This window comes from Channa argus, chromosome 3, assembly GCF_033026475.1.
Source record: "Channa argus isolate prfri chromosome 3, Channa argus male v1.0, whole genome shotgun sequence".
NCBI lineage: Eukaryota > Metazoa > Chordata > Actinopteri > Anabantiformes > Channidae > Channa > Channa argus.
Genome location: NC_090199.1, coordinates 18,209,333 through 18,228,931, shown reverse-complemented (window position 1 = coordinate 18,228,931; position 19,599 = coordinate 18,209,333). Strand labels below are relative to the sequence as shown.

Genomic DNA, 19,599 nt, shown 5'->3' with positions numbered 1-19,599 from the left:
AATTAACAGATCTTGGAATTGTGTATAGGAAAAAAAGGCTGCTACTCAAATTTTGTATTTAGTATAGTATAGAAACATAACACAAAATATAATATATTCACTGTGTGATTTTGCCAGTACGTGGAGTAGAATTGAAAGCAGTTACAGAGTGGAAGAGAAAAAATATGGCAATCATAGGAGCAACAGGAGAGCTATTTAAAAAAAAAAAAAAAAGACTGTGCAAGGTTGCATGTGCATACAAAAGGACAGATACACATTCAGGCACAATCAGTACATATAGACAGAGCAGACTGTTGAATAGTCACTGAAAAATGAACAGGTGAACATAGGAGACAGACAAAGGCAGTAAAAAAAAAATATATGGAGCATTTTCTGTTAAACGTTCTATAACAATCTATATAGTATGGAAGCTATGACTATAAAAAATACAATTTGTAATGTGCATTGACATTAGGTTCTATCAAATATTTATGTAAAATAGAGTACAGTATAGTAGTACTTCTTATTTTTGCATGTCAGAGCTGAACATTCATTTCAGTCCAACAGGCGATGCCATCTGGTCATTATCGTCACTGCAAGGCACCGAGACTGTAGATAGAATTACAAGAAAAATGCTTGGGATATGACACATAATAGCACATGAGGCACAGTTAGTGCAAAGACACAAGAAACCATTCAGTGGTTTATTTTTCATTAAAATATCAGACTACTGACGGTGCTAGTTTTAGTTTAATGGGTTAGTTTCTACAATTATTTTCAATTTAATGCTTATTCCGTAAATTACATATTCAGAAACCCTTTTAGTAGCAAGTATAAATCATTTATTTAGATCAGTTCAGTTTCCCTTAAAGATAATGTGATCTTTTTGCTCCAAAACGCTTAAGCCCAATCAAAATAATGCTATATTATTTTTATCATTATATTTAATTCTATTTAAATATCGCTAATCATGTTTGTAAGATGCATTTAAATACTGCTAGTAGGGAATGAAACAAATTCCTTCATGCTGTCAATTTTGTGCATTGCATTACTTTTACAATAATAATCTACAGAACTGTCAGATGGAGTGACATTTACAGTTTAATGCACTCACGTAAAAAACATTTTTCAGCACCTAATGGTCCTGCGAACATCAAGACCAGTTAAATCCACACTGAAGTTCAGTCATCAATAAAGGAATTTCTATCTCTGATGGCTGGGGAGTCACTCTTATGCTTTTTAAATCCCACAAGCTACAGAACTAATTTCTTTTGAAAAAGAAATTTTTTTTGGCTTGATTCTTTGATCATGCCAGTCATGCAGGACACTAACTAGAAGTGTCAGAAGTTTAGACACCCTGATTTAAATTATAGCCATTAATGTTGCTCATACTGCAAAGTCCAATGCTAATATTCCCACAGTGCTTAGTTCTGCCCATCAGGTACATCCACCCTTAAAGAAACAGTGTATGGATGAATGTTAAATTGTGTCTCATTGGGTTGATGGGAGGGGTTACAATGTTTCTTTGGGCTTGTCGTAGACCCACACCGTTACCTGCCTTAACAAAACAATGACGGTCACAGTCCGAGTCTTCAGGGGAAATTTAGGAGGATCACGAGTCAGGCTCACAGAAAAAATTCTGACAAACTACAAAGATAGCAGGGTTCATCCTCAGACAATTACAGGCAACCCATTACTTTTAACTGGACACCAAGGAGACGTGAAGGTGATTCCCACACAAACCTATGCATTGCTACATGTGACTGAAGTCATCTATAGGCTGCTTTGCCTAAAATGTGCCTAAGTAAACTACCATCAATTTAAGGACACATTATTTGTTCCTTAAAGGGACTTTTAATTTATAAAGAATTAGAACCACAAGAAGCTAATCAGGCTTTAGGCTTCTCATACTAATGAATGCCACATTTCTATTGGTTTCCGAAAGACTGAACGGCTCTATACGCCTCAGGCATATAGAGAAACAGCATATAGGTTCTATACGCTACAGATCTGGAACAAACAGAGATTCACAAACTGCCATTGCCTTTTCTTAACATTTGTCATCTCCTCCCAAAAATGCTTATTATCTAGATTTTATTATACATACTTTGTAGGTGGTTTCATTAGCATTTAATTATTCCTGAAGCATTGAAAAGGAAAATGTATGTAGGCACTGAATAATTTATGACCCTGTACTATGCACATAGCATTCCTGTCAGATTCTTTACAGCAATCAAATCACTTGTTGTATGAATACAGTATGCTTGATATGTTCTACAAACATAGTAATAAAAAGACAGGTCAGGACTTGAATAGTCAGAGTTTGTGATCTTGTAACTTAAAAATATATTTTATTCATGTGAATCAAATTAAATAAAGAGAAACAAAACCACAAAGTGATTCAGACATAAGACATTAGGCAGGATGCAAAGCACCACAGTATCACTAACACCACTCACTGTAGGTACTAAACTTCTTGCAGCAAACAAAGAAAAGCATGCTAAGATTTTCTAATATGTGTCAGTTTTTCCTCCTACATACTGTGTGTCTGCCTAGAATTATAAACAGGACCATGTTCAAACAGTATTTTCCACACTTCGCTTGTGGTTTTTCGCTTGTAAATATCGCCTCCTTTCTCCTCCTGAATTGGCCCTGTACACTGATTTGCATGCTCTGCTATCATTGGCTGCCTGGATGTCAGGCTTCGACAGGCTGCCTTCAGCTGATTGGCTACAACTGCAGGAGGGCATGGAAGCTCTCACCAAAACAGGCATAAAAGGCAGTGTGAGAGCTCATAAAGAGCAGAGTATCCAATAAACAACTTTGAGGAGGTTTGACTGAAAGCTGCTGGCATCATAATAAAAACAAAAGGCAGGACTCAGAAGAAACTGTTAGAAAAGAAGAAGTCTCACAGCACAATCACTGTTGTGACCACTGAGACGAAGGGAGTAAACTTAATTTAGTGAAAAAGGCAAAAGAAAAAAACTTTGCCATGTCTCTGGAGGTGAAGGAGAAGGCCCAGGTGCGTCTAGTGTTTCTGGGGGCAGCAGGAGTTGGCAAGACAGCCCTGATCCAGCGGTTCCTGCAAGACACATTTGAGCCCAAACACCGGCGCACAGTGGAAGAGCTGCACAGCAAAGAATACGACATTGGTGGGGTAAAGGTCACGGTGGAGATCCTTGACACCAGTGGTAGCTACTCCTTTCCTGCCATGCGAAAGCTCTCCATCCAAAACAGTGATGCCTTCGCACTGGTGTATGCTGTAGATGACCCCGAGTCACTGGAGGCTGTTAAGAGCCTTCGAGATGAAATTCTGGAGATCAAGGAGGACAAGTACACGCACATTGTGGTAGTGGGGAACAAGGTGGATCGGGAGGAGCAGCGTCAGGTTTCCACTGAAGATGTGCTGTCAACCGTAGAGATGGATTGGAACAACAGTTACCTGGAAGCTTCGGCAAAGGAGAACGCCAACGTGGTGGAGGTGTTTAAGGAACTCTTGCAGCAGGCAAACCTTCCCAGGCACCTCAGCCCCGCGCTACGCAGACGCAGGGAGACCTTTCCAAAAGACACCAACTTTCGGCCGCCCATGAACAAGACCAACAGTTGCATTCTGTCGTAATGGAGCAGAAGAGTTTGTGTTTATGAAGGGACAAGAAATTAGGTTTTGTTGTAAGACAGTGTTGCTGGACAGATAAAGAAAAAAGCCTGGACCTAAGTTAGTGTGGGTGTGGAGTGAAGAGCGGTCCGATTTATTTTAAGTGATGAGGCCCGACAAAGACACTTCAGGGTTCAAAAGACGAGGTGAATGGTATTAAGACTGTATCAAGACACAGTGGCACCTGAATATTTTAGAATGTGAATTAAATTAAGTGGGGAAGAAAAGAAAATGTATTTATTACTCACATCTTGACTTGATGTAATGCTGTTGCTGCTTATTTGGTGACATGCTGCTAGTGTTTAGAACAATATATAGCTTCAAATAAAGTGTCCATTTACACTAAAGGTATTTGGAGAGTTGCAAACAGATTTGTTTAGCGTGAAACTGTATAAATGATGTTTGTGCCATGTAAATTGCTTTTGTAAATTGTCGTGTAGCACATCCAGATGTTTACAATTTTGTACATAATTTGCAATTTGCCATCGAGCATGTGGTTAAATGCAAATGTAAAATCGTCAATGCACTTTTTGTTTTGAAATCACCACGTAAAATTGTTTTTTTAGGTTGTTGTTTTTTATACATTTAATGGTATTTTTTATTGTATCATAGTGTCTAATGTTATTTTACTGCTTATTTAACTAATGCAACTGGAATGTGGATATAAATGTTTAATAAAAGATAAAAGCACCAACTTTGTGTGTGAGATTATTGATGCCGACGTAGAAGGAGGTATAAAGTACTAGGAACACAATTTCCCCATGTGATGAATAAAGTAGTTTGAATCTTGAAAGAAGGAGCAAGTTGTAAGTTAATACTTTATAACTTGTTTTTCAAAGTCATTAATGACACAATAATTCTTTTAAGAAATCCCAACAATGAAATGACAATATGACCAATCTAAAGATAAGGTTCCGAACATAAAGAACATGGAACAAGTTGTAAAGCTATAAAGTAACAGGGTTGCTGACATTTTTACTTTTTTAAAATGTGGATGAAGTGAATGATTTATTTTCCAAAACCAATTTTTTTTAAATAAAATTTAAAAGTTGCCCATCTCATAAGGTCTGGGAATCTTTTAACTATGTATTTGTCTATGCAATGCATGTGTTGCAAATGAGTGTATACTGGTCATTTTAGTAATGTTCCAGCTTCTTAATTTTATGTTTTCACAAACACTCAATCCGTTAAGAGTCAACAGGTGCCGACAAAATCTATTTGGTGTTGGGACAAAAAAGTCCTAATGTACAAGTTACAGCTCTGGATTTGTCTGCCTGTTTTTTGTGGTATTTTAGATCTCTGATGCCATCTGCTGTTAAACTAAATTATTTCGTTCACTAAAACTAGAATCATTGTCCATTGTCTAATATTGAAAATGTACATCTTATTATAGGTTTTAATTGCCTTTGTCATTTTTCTATTCAGTTACAATTCTTTTCATTGGGCTTCTATTCTTTTAGGTTTCAGCAGTGTACAACTGTGTGTTGGTGTTACCATTTATCAGTCAATTGGACTAATTGGAATTGCGTGGGGTCTATTATGAGGTGTATTAAGATTCAGAACTCGCTTTTCTGAGACATAAAAAGGTGCCTCAACTTAGAGTGAACCACCTTGATTATCATATTTTCATTATCATATTAAGGTGAACAATTACAAATAGAGAAGGAAGCAAGTCAGGCAACAATTATTGAAGCAGTGTACACAACGTTGAGTGGCTTTGGACCCAAGTCAACGTTAGGAGAAAACTAAATGGCCTGCCCTTGAATATAAACATTGCAATACTAAACAGCTCACGAGTTATCTGGTTTAACCAGTAGACAAAACAGATCATTGTGCAGTTCCTAAAAAAGGCATCTATGGTTCCCCTTAATCCAACCTGTCGAGTGGAGGCAGTTGTAGTGCCCCCACCCTACACCATTAGATTAGACTGAACCAAGTTTCCTGTTTTAATTTGAGGAAGTGGCCAAGCAAACGTTTGCGGGCAGTTCCTCTTTCAGTCCGCATTTAAACATTCTTCCGCACTATGCTCTTTTCATTTGTAAAGGAATGAAGGCCTTGCCACTTCACACTCAAGCAGGTGTGTGGATTTCTCATCTATTAACAATGACTTTTACTTTAGAGAAATAGATATTTTGAGATTATAGAATAGTGAATTGACACATACTACTTTTACATTAGTATTATTATTAGTAATAGATGATCACATGTTAACATGCAATGAGTGAGGCCATTCAAATGATTTTAACTCTGTTTCTCAGATGTCTTTGCTCCTGGACTTGGTCAAAGCTCCTCAGCAGATTAAACAAACTCTGAGGCGTTTAGAACAAGTTCAGGGTCCTAGACAGCGCACAGCATTATTTAATAGGATATGATGAAATGTTAGTAGTTTGTTTTGCGATCATTTCTAGTACAGTTTTTAGATCTATTCAGCTCGCCACAATCTTTTTACTGCTATAAAAATAAAAAGCGTCACAGACCTATATTTACACTGCATGAGCCACTGTGTCATGTGATATAGTTGTATAAATTATACTTAATATTGAAATGAAATCCAAAAAGCAAGCAAAATGTAATTTAAAGGCCAATTAACAATGGTACATATTGTATATTCACTGTAGTAGAGAGCCTTAGATCTGCAACACAAACTTAATCACCTTTGGTCATTTCTGGTGCTTTAAACTTGTTTTATTAGCTTATTTTATGAGGTATATAAAATTAATTTAGCTTATAGTATTTTTTTGTAAAATGCACTTTATTTCTTGATAAGTGCTGAACTGTAAGATATCCTGCAATTCTAAAATGTCAAGAAACTCAATGGACTGCAGTTTTTTGAGACAAAGAACAAGAAATGGGGAGGGTTTTTATGTAACCCAAGCTGGACATTGCAGTCTGACATGCCTTTCCATGCTTCATAAAACAAGCAGCTTCACACCAGTGACTGAAACTGATTCTGAAAGTTTGGCTTCAGGTGTGAGGGCAATGTACTATACATTTCTGACAGTTCCAGATATGTCTTTACACTTCCACTGTAAAATGCAAAGCAAAGCAGTACTTTCTTTCAGTTCTTCTACTATTCCAAACTTCGTAAGAAAATGACAGCTTTACTCACCCAGAAATACAATTTTATTTGCCAAATTCTACACCGAGAGTTTGCATAATACATTGTGTTTTGCTATTTATGCATTCAGATGGTAGGAAGCACATTAGTGAAGTGAAAGAGTGCATTGATGCACAGTGGAAAGAGAGTCGAGAGTTTGAGTTGCTTCTTTTGTAACCTACATTAAATACATATAGTTTCCATCCATATGGTTATCAGCAGCACAAACAGCAACAAAAGACTGAAAGTGTGTGGAATAAACTACATTCGTGGTCCCTGGTGTGTGTGGTTGATAATGTGTTTGCTTTAACTCTACAGGAATGTAAATGTATGTGTGTTGCCTCAGTCATCCACAGCGATGTTGCGGAAGAGGTAGGCCATGGACTCTCCATTGTGGATGCGCCGGATGGCCTCTGCCAGGATCATACTCACATCCACAGTTTTGATTTTTGGACACTGCAACTTTTGCACCTCATGAGGAACAGTGTTGGTCACCACCACCTGGAGATTCAATGCATTAGTATTAGCATTAGCATTAGCATTAGTACGGTTGTTTAATGTTTGAATCCATCCTCACAGGTAGGCCTGTAACTTCCTCTTAAAACAAAACAGGCAAATTATAAACCTAGCTATGGGGAACCTACCGACTTCCTTTAACGTAATAAATATTTCTAGAACTTTAAACATGGGTGAAGTGGAGCATATTCTGGGAATAACTGAAGCTTTATAAATGCTGCACAGACATTATATTATCACATTAATCTACAAATGTAGATATATAAATGCTACAAAATTGTGTTGAGTGATTTATTTTTTATTATATGTTTATGTAAATAAAACAAATAAAAATGGATGAAAACCTCTCAAAACGAGCAATTTGTTTCAGGAATTACCCAAACACAAAATATTGTAAGCAAAAAAAAAAAACCAAAAAAAAAAAAAACCAATTGGTATTGGTTAAGTTTACCAATATTGGTATTGGTAAACTTATGTTTCAGAAGGAAACACTCAACTGATACCGGATTTGTAAATGTACTTAGACAGGAAATTTCACCTCATCAATTGCAGACTCCTCTATTAATCTTGGCGCCTCTGCAGACAATAGACCATGTGTAGCCATGATGTAGATCTTGTAGGCTCCCCTCTCCTTCAGGATTTCTGCTGCAGCAACAAAGTCCTCCACATCATCGATGATGTCATCCTGAGAAGGGTGAGGGATGAAATAGGGAAAGGAAAGAAAATGAAAAATGAAAGCCATTAGTCAAACTGCCTCTGTTTTTGACAAAGCAACAGAAAGACCAGGCCTTGGCAGTAATATCCTGTACATCGTGCAGCAATAAAGTAACCCCCACAAAACCTGTAAAACTCCGCACAAATACCACATGGAAAACCTCCAACTTAGTTAACAGTGTCAATGGCGCTTTCTTTTAAACAAGTTAAAGTTACGATTCTTGTTCAGAGTTGCTCACCAAAATGCTTGAGACTTAATCTGTTGAATGCATGTTTTTGCTTTTCACCTTTGAAAGGCCACTGCTGTATATGGTGGCATGTTATCAAAAATATAAATCAACAGAATAGTGTGACATTACGAGAAAAAAAAAAATCACTTCACATATATAACAAAACAGGAACCCACTCATAGAAAGAACAACTCATATTTAGCTTGATAGTTAACGTGTGAAAACCCAAAATCTAAAACCACCAAGAGCCCATGTTTATAGATCGATCAGGCAAAACATTACGTTCTAATGTTTTGGCTTCCTCATTCATTTTAAATTGGGTGCCCAAGACATTAGAACCACCTCTTCCTATTACGAACTCCAGTAGAACTCCATTACCCACTTTGACCTTAATAATAAACAGTAGAATTTTCATCTTTCTGACAGTTTCAACCTAAAAACTGAGAAATTATAAATAGCACAGCTGGTCATAATGTTATGCCCATTTCTTTGTCCTTTCGACTTATCCCGCACGTTCGGGCCACAGCGTATCAGTAGTCCGCATGTTGACTTCGCATAGTTTTTACGCCAGATGCCCTTGCTGACACAACCCTCCCCCTTCTACCGGACTTGGAACTGGCACTGCATGGCTGGGGATGAGGAAACAGGGTCTTGGGGATTCAGTGACCCTATGGTCAGTATGCGGCCACTCTACCAACTGCGCGACTGCCGCCCCTTGTCATAATGTTATGCCCAATTGCCGTATATAAAAAAAGAGAATTATCAATAAAGAATGTCTCACAACAATGATGGCAATTCTTCCTCCTACATCTCCGACAACAGTTATAGGTGGTTTCTCCTTCGCCATCATCACTGAAAGACACAAATGAAGGAAAGTTATTATCATCTCGATCCTGCAACCCCCTCTTAGGAGGGCGATCTTGATTTAAGTTAAGAGATTTGATGAGAAGGGATTTGGTTAAAACCTGTAAACCCCATGGCAAGATAGCTTTACTCCAACCTCCAATTAAGTGACGGAAGGCTAGTAAAAACTGCTAAGACTAAAAACTATTTTAAGCTCCTGTTAAATTTAAAACAAAACCTCAGATGGGTTTATGCTGTGTGCGTAAGTTGCAGTCAAAAGTATTCAGCCCCCATTGTAAATTAATTTTAAAACCTTTCAGCTGTTTGGAGTGAACTAATGAAACAAGTCAAATTGCTCAACAACTTATGTTACTGCAACTTTTAATGAGTACTGCAAAAGACTACTACAAAAGAAAAAAGTCAAGCAAAAATCTGGTATGATAAAATGTGCATAAACATTGGTTTACGGCTGATCAGTGTATTTTTAATTTCCAAAACCAAATACATTCATTCAATGAGAGAATGTAAGACTGAGGGCTTCCAACAATTAACAAAAGTGACAAGTTTTAATATTATAATGAATGTGTGGGTTAATGTATCAGGACAGCGCAGGTCCATGCAATCAAAATACAACATGAATTATTTTCCAAAAATTAAATATTAACAAATGGAAACAATGGGTCATCAAAAATGAAACTAGTTGGCCTCTTTGTTAAATAGAAAAGTCTTCTTGGCCCACATTCTTGTAGATGGAGCGAACAAACCATACATACATATTTATTTTCTTATTACTAAAGTTTTACCCAAATGTCATGTATATTCATTGGTGAATGAATGCTTAGATAAAAAAAAAAGTGTGCTGGCTATAGAAACACAAACACAGGAACAAGTAATGTATACATTACAATTTTTCATTTTGAAAAGAGGATGAAAGAAAGAATTGTACTCTGCCCTCTGCAAGAATTGTACTCTTTGGTAAGACACATTTCTGTACCTTGAAAAAAAAAAAAAACTTAAACTATCACCTCACATAATGTATATTTAAAAGCGTGATGAAGAGATGGCTCAAACAAGTGTGATCCAGCCCCTTGAAAGAAAAGACTGACATAAAACACATTACAGCGGAGGTCTGAAAATATAGAAGAAAAGAGAGTAGATGGGAGAAGATGACTTCAGGAGAAATCAGGAAATAAATCAGACTAAATAAGGGGCAATGTCAGTCATGGCCTGCAGTATTTCACAGCTGGCTACAACACCATTGGACGCAGGGCTGACGTTAGACGTTAGCTGTGTGTGCATTCTCATCACCCGTGTTTAGGCATCTGGATAAAAAGAAATGTTAGCCATCATTCAGATCAAACAATGAAAACCACAAGGATCCACAAACAAATGTGGGATTTTATGTTTTTAAATAATTTAGTGATCTGTACTTTTGGCTTATTACACATAAGCAGCAGATGGCAATGGAATCAGCTAATCATTTTAATCTCACAAGCTCAAGTAATCCAATGTCCCTGTTGGAAAATGTGACTCTCGCTAATAAAAGAGCTGAATTGGCCAGCAGCCACATTTTTTCTTTGTTTGGCCACACCTAGACAGGTTTACAGTGTTAACCAACACAGACATTATACAGGCAATGGTTTCACTGTTTTGCTTCATACGTAAACCGTTAATGAGCAGAACATGCTACATAATTTACAAAAAAATCATGAAGTCAAAAACCCAAGAAACACTTCTAGTATCTTGGGGACGCATCCGCCTCAAGAGCAGATTTACAAAGACTCAACCAAAACTAGAATTGTCACTTTTGAACCAATACCGAAAGATTGATTTGCTTTCACTGAAGCAATAACAGACATTGTCTGTCAACGGTCACAGAAGGATGAAACAAATGAAACACTAGGAGTAAAGACAGAAACTAGTTAGGCTGTCGTGATATGTCTTACATGGCAACTCCAGACCAGTATGTCCTGCAGTGGTGCGGGATAAGGGCGGAGAGTGTCGCCCATCAATCATGTCAGACTCTGAGTGATTGGCCTCCCCGTGCATCACTGCCAGCCCAAGTCGCAGCCTCTCAGCGTAGGACTGAGCCCTGAGACAGATAGACACGCAGAGACATAAGTGTCAAAAAAACTGACAAACAATACATACAAAGGTATGCATGTGCAAAAAGAGAGTAGACACGAGTTTGCAAAGAAACTTGGACATGCCTGCAAACAAAATGTGGAATTAAGAAAAGACAAAAGCACCATAAAAACAACACAAATCAAAGTGTCCAGAAAGTACTTCTAGCACTTGACCACATTTTGTTATCTTACAGTCTTATTTCAAAATGGATTAAAATAATTATTTTCCTCAAAATTTTATAAACAATACTCCATAATGACAACGTCAAACAAGTTTGTTTGAAATCATTGCAAATGTATGAAAAAACAAACACACACACACACACACATATTAACACGTATTCACCCCCTTTGGTTAATAGTGTGTTGAAGCTCCTTTAGCACGAATTACAGCCTCAAGTCTTTTTGACCAGCTTGGCATATTCATTTTTGGGTAGTTTCTCCCATTCTTCCTTGCAGTACCTCTCAAGCTCCATCAGGTTGGATGGGGAGTGTCAGTACACAGCCATTTACAAATCTCTCCAGAGAAGATCAATTGGGATTAAGTCTTCGCTCTGGCTGCACCACTCAAGTACATTCAGATTTGTCCAGTAGCTCCTTTGTTATCTTGGCTGCGTGCTTGGGGTTTTTGTCCTGTTGAAAGATTAACCGTGGCCCCAGTCTGAGGTCAGGAGCGCTCTGGAACACGTTTTCATCAAGGATGTCTCTATACATTTCATATACATACATTTCATATATGTCATATACAACGCTCTGACTAGTCTCCATGTTTCTGCCGCTGAAAAACTTCTCCACAGCATGAAGCTGCCACCACCATTCTTTACTTTAGGGATAGTATTGGCCAGGTGGTGAGCAGTGCCTGGTTTCCTCCAGACATGACGCTTGGCATTCAGGCCAAAGAGTTTAATCTTTGTTTCATCAGCCCAAAGAATTTTATTTCTCATGGTCTGAGAGTCCTTCAGGCAGGCTGTCATGTGCCTTTTACTGAGGAGTGGTTTCCTTCTGGCCGCTCTACCATACAGGCCTAATTGGTGGAGTGCTGCAGAGATGGTTGTTCTTCTGAAAGGTTCTCCTCTCCCCACAGAGAAATGCTGGAGCTCTTTCTGAGTGAACATTGGGTTCTCTAACCCTGTCTTGGTGGTCTACAGACAATTCCTTGGACTTCATGGCTTGGTTTGTGTTCTGAAATGCACTGTTACCTTATATAGACAGGTGTATACTTTGCCAAATCATGTCCAAATAACTGAATTTCCCACAGGTGAGAGTTTTAGAAACATCTCAAGGATGATCAGTGGACACACTCTACCAGAGCTTCAAGACAGTCATGGCAAAGGGCATGAATACTTATGTAAATGTGATTTCTGTGATTTCGTTCTTTATTTTTTTTATAAATTTGCAAAAATCCAGGTTGTCATTATGGGGTATTGTTTGTAGAATTTTGAGGAAAATAATGAATTTAATTCATTTTGAAATGTGAAAAAAGTTAAGCACTGGGAATACTTTCTGGTTGTACTGTACAGTGGACACTGTACAGTTGTACAATTGTGTTAAGAGTGCACATACTGTTCCTGAGGAAATCTAGAGATTTACATTCTGATTGTTACCTTTTGGCAGCTGATGGGGATTTTGCAACAATTATGGCATTTCTGTAGTCTGGAATCTGAAGAAATTTAAAAAGACAACATTATTTTAGGACCTAAAAATGTAAATCCATCCGATGATAATATTGATAATATAAAAAAATATTCACTTTTTGGATCATGATTTGAGGGTCACAGTTTTTAATTCAGTAAATCTTTAGTAAAACTCAAAATTCAAACTAAAAACATCAACATTTATTCACTGACACTTTTTGGTCTCTAAGGTTCACTGGGATAGAAATGCAACATGCAACGTAAAACATTTCAACTTTAATCTTTTTGATACGAGAAAGATGAGAGTGTACGATGTAGTGCAGCCTCACCTCCTCCTGGATGTACTGGATGAGGAAGGGGGAAGCTCTTAGATTGTCAACTGGGAAAGTGAAGAAGCCCTGGATTTCTTTCTGGTGGAGGTCCATGGTGATGATATGAGTAAGTCCTGCAACATATATTAGGCACCGTTGTCATTAGAGCTGTCATTAGAATGTCATTAGAGCTACCAAAAACAGAAGACAAAAGCCCAGTTTAGGGAGTTTATTGATGGAGAGCTGTGTAGCCTACAGAAGAAATCTTGGATGATCTATGTTAAACAAAGTTAACTTCAGTTTAAGCTGTTTATTTGTTGCTATGTCAACCTCTATCACAAGTGAAAGCATTGGTGACTGATGACAGTCACCAATATTATGTTTATATTACAACAGATCCAGTCTTTGTGCAATAACTCATCATGCTCAAATCATACAATATATCTCTGCCTTGACAGGAAAGGACAACCGATTTCTTTTTTGCTTCTTAGACCTTTTGCATTTTGAGTCACTGTGTATCAATACAAAAATCAGTAAAGAAACAGTCCATACCAGCTTTAGCTAACATCGATGCTAGCAGTTTGCAGACAATGGATCCTCTCTTTCTCATCTTGCACTGCTTGCTGTAGGGAAAATAGGGAATGACCCCGATGATGTTCTTGGCACAGGAAGTCTTCAGGGCATAAGCCATAACCAGCAGCTCCATCACAGCTGTGTTGACATCTCTGAGAAATACCAAATTAAATTCAAGAGACATTATTGGATATGTTGTTGTGGGTTCTGGGAACCTAAAGTATGTAAGCTAAGACTAACCTGAGTTTATTTCCATTGTTTATCAATTGGTCTGTTATAAAACTCCACCCTCGGCAGCATTCCTCTGAGCCCAGGGACAAAAGTAATGAATGTTCCTGACTCTTGTATGATAACTGACACATGCAGTATCAGAAACACATACAGCAAAGGACAAATTGTGGGTTTCACTACTTTAGAAAGAGAGCTGTTGTAATAGGATACTGTATGCTGACACTTAGACTTGACAGCTTGTAGTATCATAAGACTTCACAGAGGGAGGTTGACACCGTGGTGGAATGGCTTGCACTCAATACAGGAAGTTCAAAATTGTATGGTCCCTGCTGTGACCTCTGGTTATCTTTCAGAGCATGTCTCATTAACAATAGCCATGGTTGCCTTCCACATTTCACTTGGTAAAAAAGTAAATTTAGTTTGACCCAGATGTCCCAGGTAAGTGGATGTTAAAATATTGTAAAGCATGAATTAAAAGCATTAGGGTTCCACTATACATAAAAGAAATGTTTTTAGTTCACTTTATATAACAAATGCACCATGCTGACATAAACCAATCAGTCATAACATTATGAACGCCTGTGAAAATGAATGCAATCCAATATAGTGGCCCTGCTCTGAATTCACCTCTTACAAGATCATAATTTATCAGTTATTTAATTCTACTATGTGTTTATTATTAAGCGCAAAGTGGGAGTGCATTATATAAGAGATGGATCTAATGTTTGGCCACCACATTAATTTTAAATAGGTTGGCCAAAACTCTTTTAAGTCCTGTAATATGCAAGATGAAGCCTCCATGGACTGTGCACAGCAAGCTGCAATGCATGGTATTTTCAGACAGCTGTCGACCACAGCTAGGCACCCAGATATTTTAGCAATTTGTGCAAATGTAGCTCTGAGGGATCAAACAAGGGGGACTACCCTTTGGTTCCCATCAGGGAGCCTTGGCCACCTTTGACCCTGTTGCTGATTCCCATTTGTCCCTTGTTGGACAGCTTTTGGTAGGTACTGACCACTGTTTGCTGGGAATACCACACAAGAACTCTGATTTGAAGACATTCTTACCCTGATCTTCTAAGAGAAGACCATCTTCAACAACTGATTGTGCCCTTGATGCAGTAGAAAATAGTGTTTCTATATGTAAACACATCATGGTAATTAGCCTTGGCTAACATGTTAACATTCAGACACAGACAGACAAGACACTCAGAGACACAATACTGCTTATTTGGCGTCATATCCGTGGAGAGTACATAAGTACAGAACTGATTGCTGTACAAAACGTGGTTTGTCGATGGCAGTTGTTGGTGAGATTGTGAGCAATTCTAAATTGAACGTTGAAGGAAAAAATTGGTATTCTTCATTTATGACACGGAAGGAGACAGAAGAGTTTGCAAGTCTGACCATGAGTTTGCTGAGAGCTCCCTAAGAACTGCCTTAAGGTCAGCAAACTATGGTTGCAAAACTTGTTCATCCTCCTTCCCTTGACAAATTTATTCAAAATTAACTTATTTACTTATTTAATAACAAATTTCTGATGAAGGAACATTTGTAATAGCTGAATGTGCATGAAATGCATTTTACTGTTTTTACCAAATGTGGACATGCAGATTTTGCATTCAACTCTTAATTATATACAGTGTTTAGTTTTGGCTGCTAACAAAAGGCTGCAAAAAAGGGATTTTGATACCTTCAATATACCACAAAACATATCATTGTACAACTGACTGAAACAACTGGAAAACAATCTTACTACCATCTCCAAATGATTTAAGTCTGTGTGATTATAGATGAGCTGTATCTCACTTACAGATAAATTCTGAAGAGACTTGTCACTTGAGGCAGATAGAAAGATCAGACTGTACCTCACTTAATATACAACCCACCTCATTTTACAGGCGCTGGTGATATATCGTCTTGATTACTGCAACGTTCTCTTAATGGTGTTACCGGTATCCACAATCAAACCACTGTAGATGATCCAAAGCGGCAACATGACTAATTTTTAATCAGCCAAAAGGACACATGTCACAGCACTCTTCAGATCTCTACACTGGCTTCCTGTAGCTGCTCGCATTAGGTTCAAAGCTCTGTCTCTTGCTTACATCTACTCAACAGGTCCTGCTTAACCTCAACTCCCTCATTCAGGTCCCGTCTGCTGCGATCTGCCAATTAACGACGTCTGGTGATCCCAGCATCACACAGAAGACATCAAGCAAAACTCTTTGGCGCAATGATCCCACATTGGTGGAACAAGCTACCAAACCCTGCGCGCTCAGCAAACTCACTCCCAATATACACAACTCTTCCACACCTTCCTATGTACTTATATCTATTTATATATATTCAAAGAAAAAAAACTTCCTTTCTGCTCTTTCTTTCACTTGCTTCTCATAAAATGTAAACACTTTTCTGATAAGACTTTGACTTTGACTTAGATTTTTGCTTGCCTTGTACCTCAATTATAAGTCCCTTTGAATAAAAGCATCTGCTAAATGACCAAACGTAAATGTAAATCACAATCGCCGGGATGGTCAAAAATAATCCAATTTTTTTGATTAAGGGGACACTATTTAATTAGCCGATTGATTTTACACTGTGGGTCATGACAGCCTTAGTTCTATGTTAAAAACTATATGTTTATGATTCTTGGATAACATGACACATTAAGTCATCAATGCAAACATCCTTCTCACCTGGGAATGGTCTGAATGATAAAGACGTCTTGGCCACGCACAGACTCCTTCACTTCCACTCTAGTCTCTGGGAAAAAGAAAAAAGTGGTTTGACTGCCAAGTAAAGTGAAGCAGCTCTTAATCAAAGCTCATTTAAGTCTTTCAGTTTGGAAATAAGCAATGTTAAGATCATTTTTTACCTGAATTTGACTCTTGATAAACCACTGATTTTCCCAATTCCACACCCAGGCGCCTAGGAAAATAAAATGCAGTGTGAAAAGCATACCTTTGTGTTTTCACTTAGGTGTAGTGTGTGAATGCCCTGGCGTGTGTAGGACTGTTTTTAAAAACTAATCATGAACCCCTTAGCTAGCTGATAAATCGATTACCTACCAGAAAAGTAATCAGCAATTTTAGGATTTTTGTCTTTTCAAGCTTTTTGTTGTACAGTGCAATGATCATCAAAAGTAGTCTGAGGTGCTAAATAGCAGCTGTGTCTCCTGCTGTTTAGTACTGTACAATGGCTACACGGTTTGTGAGATATAACCATAAACGAATAGAATAAGTTGATCAATACTGAAATATGTTATTCAACTTTGCAAAACCTGCACCATTGTCAATAGTATAGATTTACTTGCTTATCTTTGCTTCCTGTTATTATAAAAAATGTTCTGCCTCTGTAACTTATCCCTGTTTACACTCAAACCTTAACTTTGTTCTCATATCTGATATGGTGCATCATCAATTATGACTGTGGCACATTTAAGTAAACGAAGACCTGCAACTTCTAGTATTATTTACTTTGATGAGTCCCTTCCCTAAAAAGGAAACATTCCAAGACTACTGCAAGGGCAACACAGTTTGCAGCCTTGTCAAGGCTTTACCACTAGACAGTTAAGGATTACATGGTAATACACGAGGCAGAGTTCATTCCCAGGAGTTTGTACATGCAGTCCTGTGTTGACCTTTGCTCTACAAAAAAAGAACTTACCTCCAGAATGGCAACATAATCTCAGTAATAATGTAGCACCATGTTGCCAAACAATGAAAACTGAAAACGCTTAGTCATTTTTTCACTATTTGGGCAATATTACTTTGGTTTGGCTACGTGACATATTTTCAGGGCCTGGAAAAAACATGGCTGCTCCCTAATTTTAGTAGGTCAACAACAGTACTAGTGTCTAAGGAGACCTGAGTCAGAGTTGTTGTTTTCATAAGGACTACAAAATGCATACCTGTTTTTTTTTTTCATGTCATTTATGTTCATCTAACCTGTTTTCACGCGTTTCTTTTTCTACTGATACTTATTGAAATGCTCTAAACCGGTATGTTGTGTCAATGCCCTGTTTACTGCCTAAGCAAAGCAGTGCCTTGCACAGTACACTCCTCTTATCACAATGATTCTCACTGACGGGTACTCCAATTCTTCTACGCAAAAACCCGGAAGACATTGAGCCAGTTTAGTCATAACCTCATAAAACAAGTCTTTCATCTTCAATATAAAATGTTGTGCACAGGGTGTTGTACATCTGAAAAGAAGGTCAACAATAAACTTTTCACACTGGATAAGCCTTTGAAGTGGCAGCTCCAACATCTAACTAATTATAATGAGAAACTTGACCAATACAAAGTACAAACAACTATTTACAATACATTCATATAAATAAGTACTCACTAAGCAATACATTTATTTACTGTTGTTAATTGTGGTAGTTAAAATTAGTTAAAATACCACAATTTGTTAAGCAATGTTTGATCTTAGTTTTCTGATCTAAACTTCTATTTAAAATAAATAAATAACAGGCTTCATTAACACCTGCTTCATGGTTTACAGTGCCATTGTCATGAGTTAACTTATGACTCACTGTGTACAGTTGCAAACTGGAGTGAAATGTACGCAGCTTTGCCCCATATGAGTATTGTCAAAAGACATGGCAGCTGAAGTAAAGAACAAATCAGTGCTGTCGAGAGTACAAACTTGAAATGAAAATATTTATGGTGGTGTTGCACAGGTAAATATTAACTTACTCGGTGATCTTCTTGGCCAGCGCGGTGCAAGAAGTGGTGGAGTTGGCAGAAAACACACGGTAGCCACTTCTTGATATATTCATTTTAGCGTAACCATAAGACAGCTTTGGAACTTTAGAATGAGAGACCAGAGACCTGTGACCTCCAAAACGCCTAATGGGCATGTTGCACTGAAGCCAGCGCGATAGGTAAATTAGTTAACTCTCCCCTACACTGCCAAAAATAAAAAATAAAAGAAATAGAGAATCACTAGTTGCAACAGTCCCCACACTATAAAATTAAGCACTAGGTGATTGAGTTACCGCCATGCAGACGCAAGTAATACTGAAGCGGTGTAGCTACAATATCTAAAATAACAAACAGCACATGTTCCGCATGTAACGTGGAGCACTCGTGCTACTGTTAGCAAATCAACAACCACTTCGACCAGCGCCACAAAAGCCCCGGTCCAACCCTAAATCGAAGGACGGTGGAAAGCTCAGCTCTGCTTCCATGTGGGTCACGGAGTCCTTACCGTCCCCCAACACAAATACACAGACACCGTTTTTGCTACTAAACGACGACGATTTTAAAGGTCCCAAAACCTGCCAGGGGCTCTCCAACTATGTTATAATCCCCAAACTCCCCTGATTAATATTCAAACGTGGCAACTGTAAACTTTGAAGCTATGTGGTCACAACAGCAGAACAACGGTACGAGCACACGTTCATTGGACGGACAAAAAACGGCAGTGACGTTCAGGGGATCCAATCAGCGACTACGGTCAAACAACAGGGGGCGTGGAAGATATAAATCTGACCAATCAGTGCGTGGGATTTGTGTGACATAAAATTAAAGCGCACTAGTTGGTCATTCTTCCGTCCTGAATACCTCCTCCCGGTTATTTTATCAAAGTATTAGTACAGAGGAAAATATCATCAGTAAAAGATGTATGAAACATACTCCTGCAGGGGAATATGTTTGCTAATGCATTATTATTAATAA

At 38.0% G+C, this 19,599-nt stretch overlaps 1 protein-coding gene and 1 pseudogene across 2 annotated transcripts; one reads left to right on the top strand and one right to left on the bottom strand.

Annotated features, from left to right (window-relative positions):
* The first annotated feature begins 2,795 nt into the window (after nucleotides 1-2,795).
* LOC137123819 (GTP-binding protein Rhes pseudogene) lies at nucleotides 2,796-4,198 on the top strand (annotated as a pseudogene).
* Nucleotides 4,199-6,734: 2,536 nt separating this feature from the next.
* On the bottom strand, nucleotides 6,735-19,325 carry LOC137123818 (phosphoribosyl pyrophosphate synthase-associated protein 1-like). 2 transcript variants are annotated; one of them, XM_067498063.1, is made up of 10 exons: nucleotides 18,616-19,325; nucleotides 16,788-16,840; nucleotides 16,609-16,675; nucleotides 13,658-13,830; nucleotides 13,124-13,239; nucleotides 12,765-12,820; nucleotides 10,981-11,126; nucleotides 8,973-9,043; nucleotides 7,786-7,932; nucleotides 6,735-7,232 (listed from the first exon to the last, which is right to left on the bottom strand). In XM_067498063.1, exons 1-10 carry the CDS (start codon nucleotides 18,777-18,779, stop codon nucleotides 7,074-7,076), a joined length of 1,152 nt encoding a protein of 383 aa, XP_067354164.1. In that variant the 5' UTR covers nucleotides 18,780-19,325; the 3' UTR covers nucleotides 6,735-7,073. The 2 variants fall into 2 exon arrangements, with proteins under 2 accessions (XP_067354164.1, XP_067354166.1); XM_067498065.1 differs by lacking the exon at nucleotides 18,616-19,325 and adding an exon at nucleotides 18,453-18,514.
* Between the last annotated feature and the right edge of the window lie 274 nt (nucleotides 19,326-19,599).

Coding starts and splice junctions, on each gene's coding strand:
- LOC137123818 (XM_067498063.1), bottom strand. CDS start 18,779: ATGCCCATTAGGCGTTTTGGAGGTCACAGGTCTCTGGTCTCTCATTCT. Junction 16,676..16,787: donor TTATCAAGAGTCAAATTCAG/GTAAAAAATGAT, acceptor TCTTTTTCCCAG/AGACTAGAGTGGAAGTGAAG. Junction 12,821..13,123: donor TCCAGTACATCCAGGAGGAG/GTGAGGCTGCAC, acceptor AAATTTCTTCAG/ATTCCAGACTACAGAAATGC.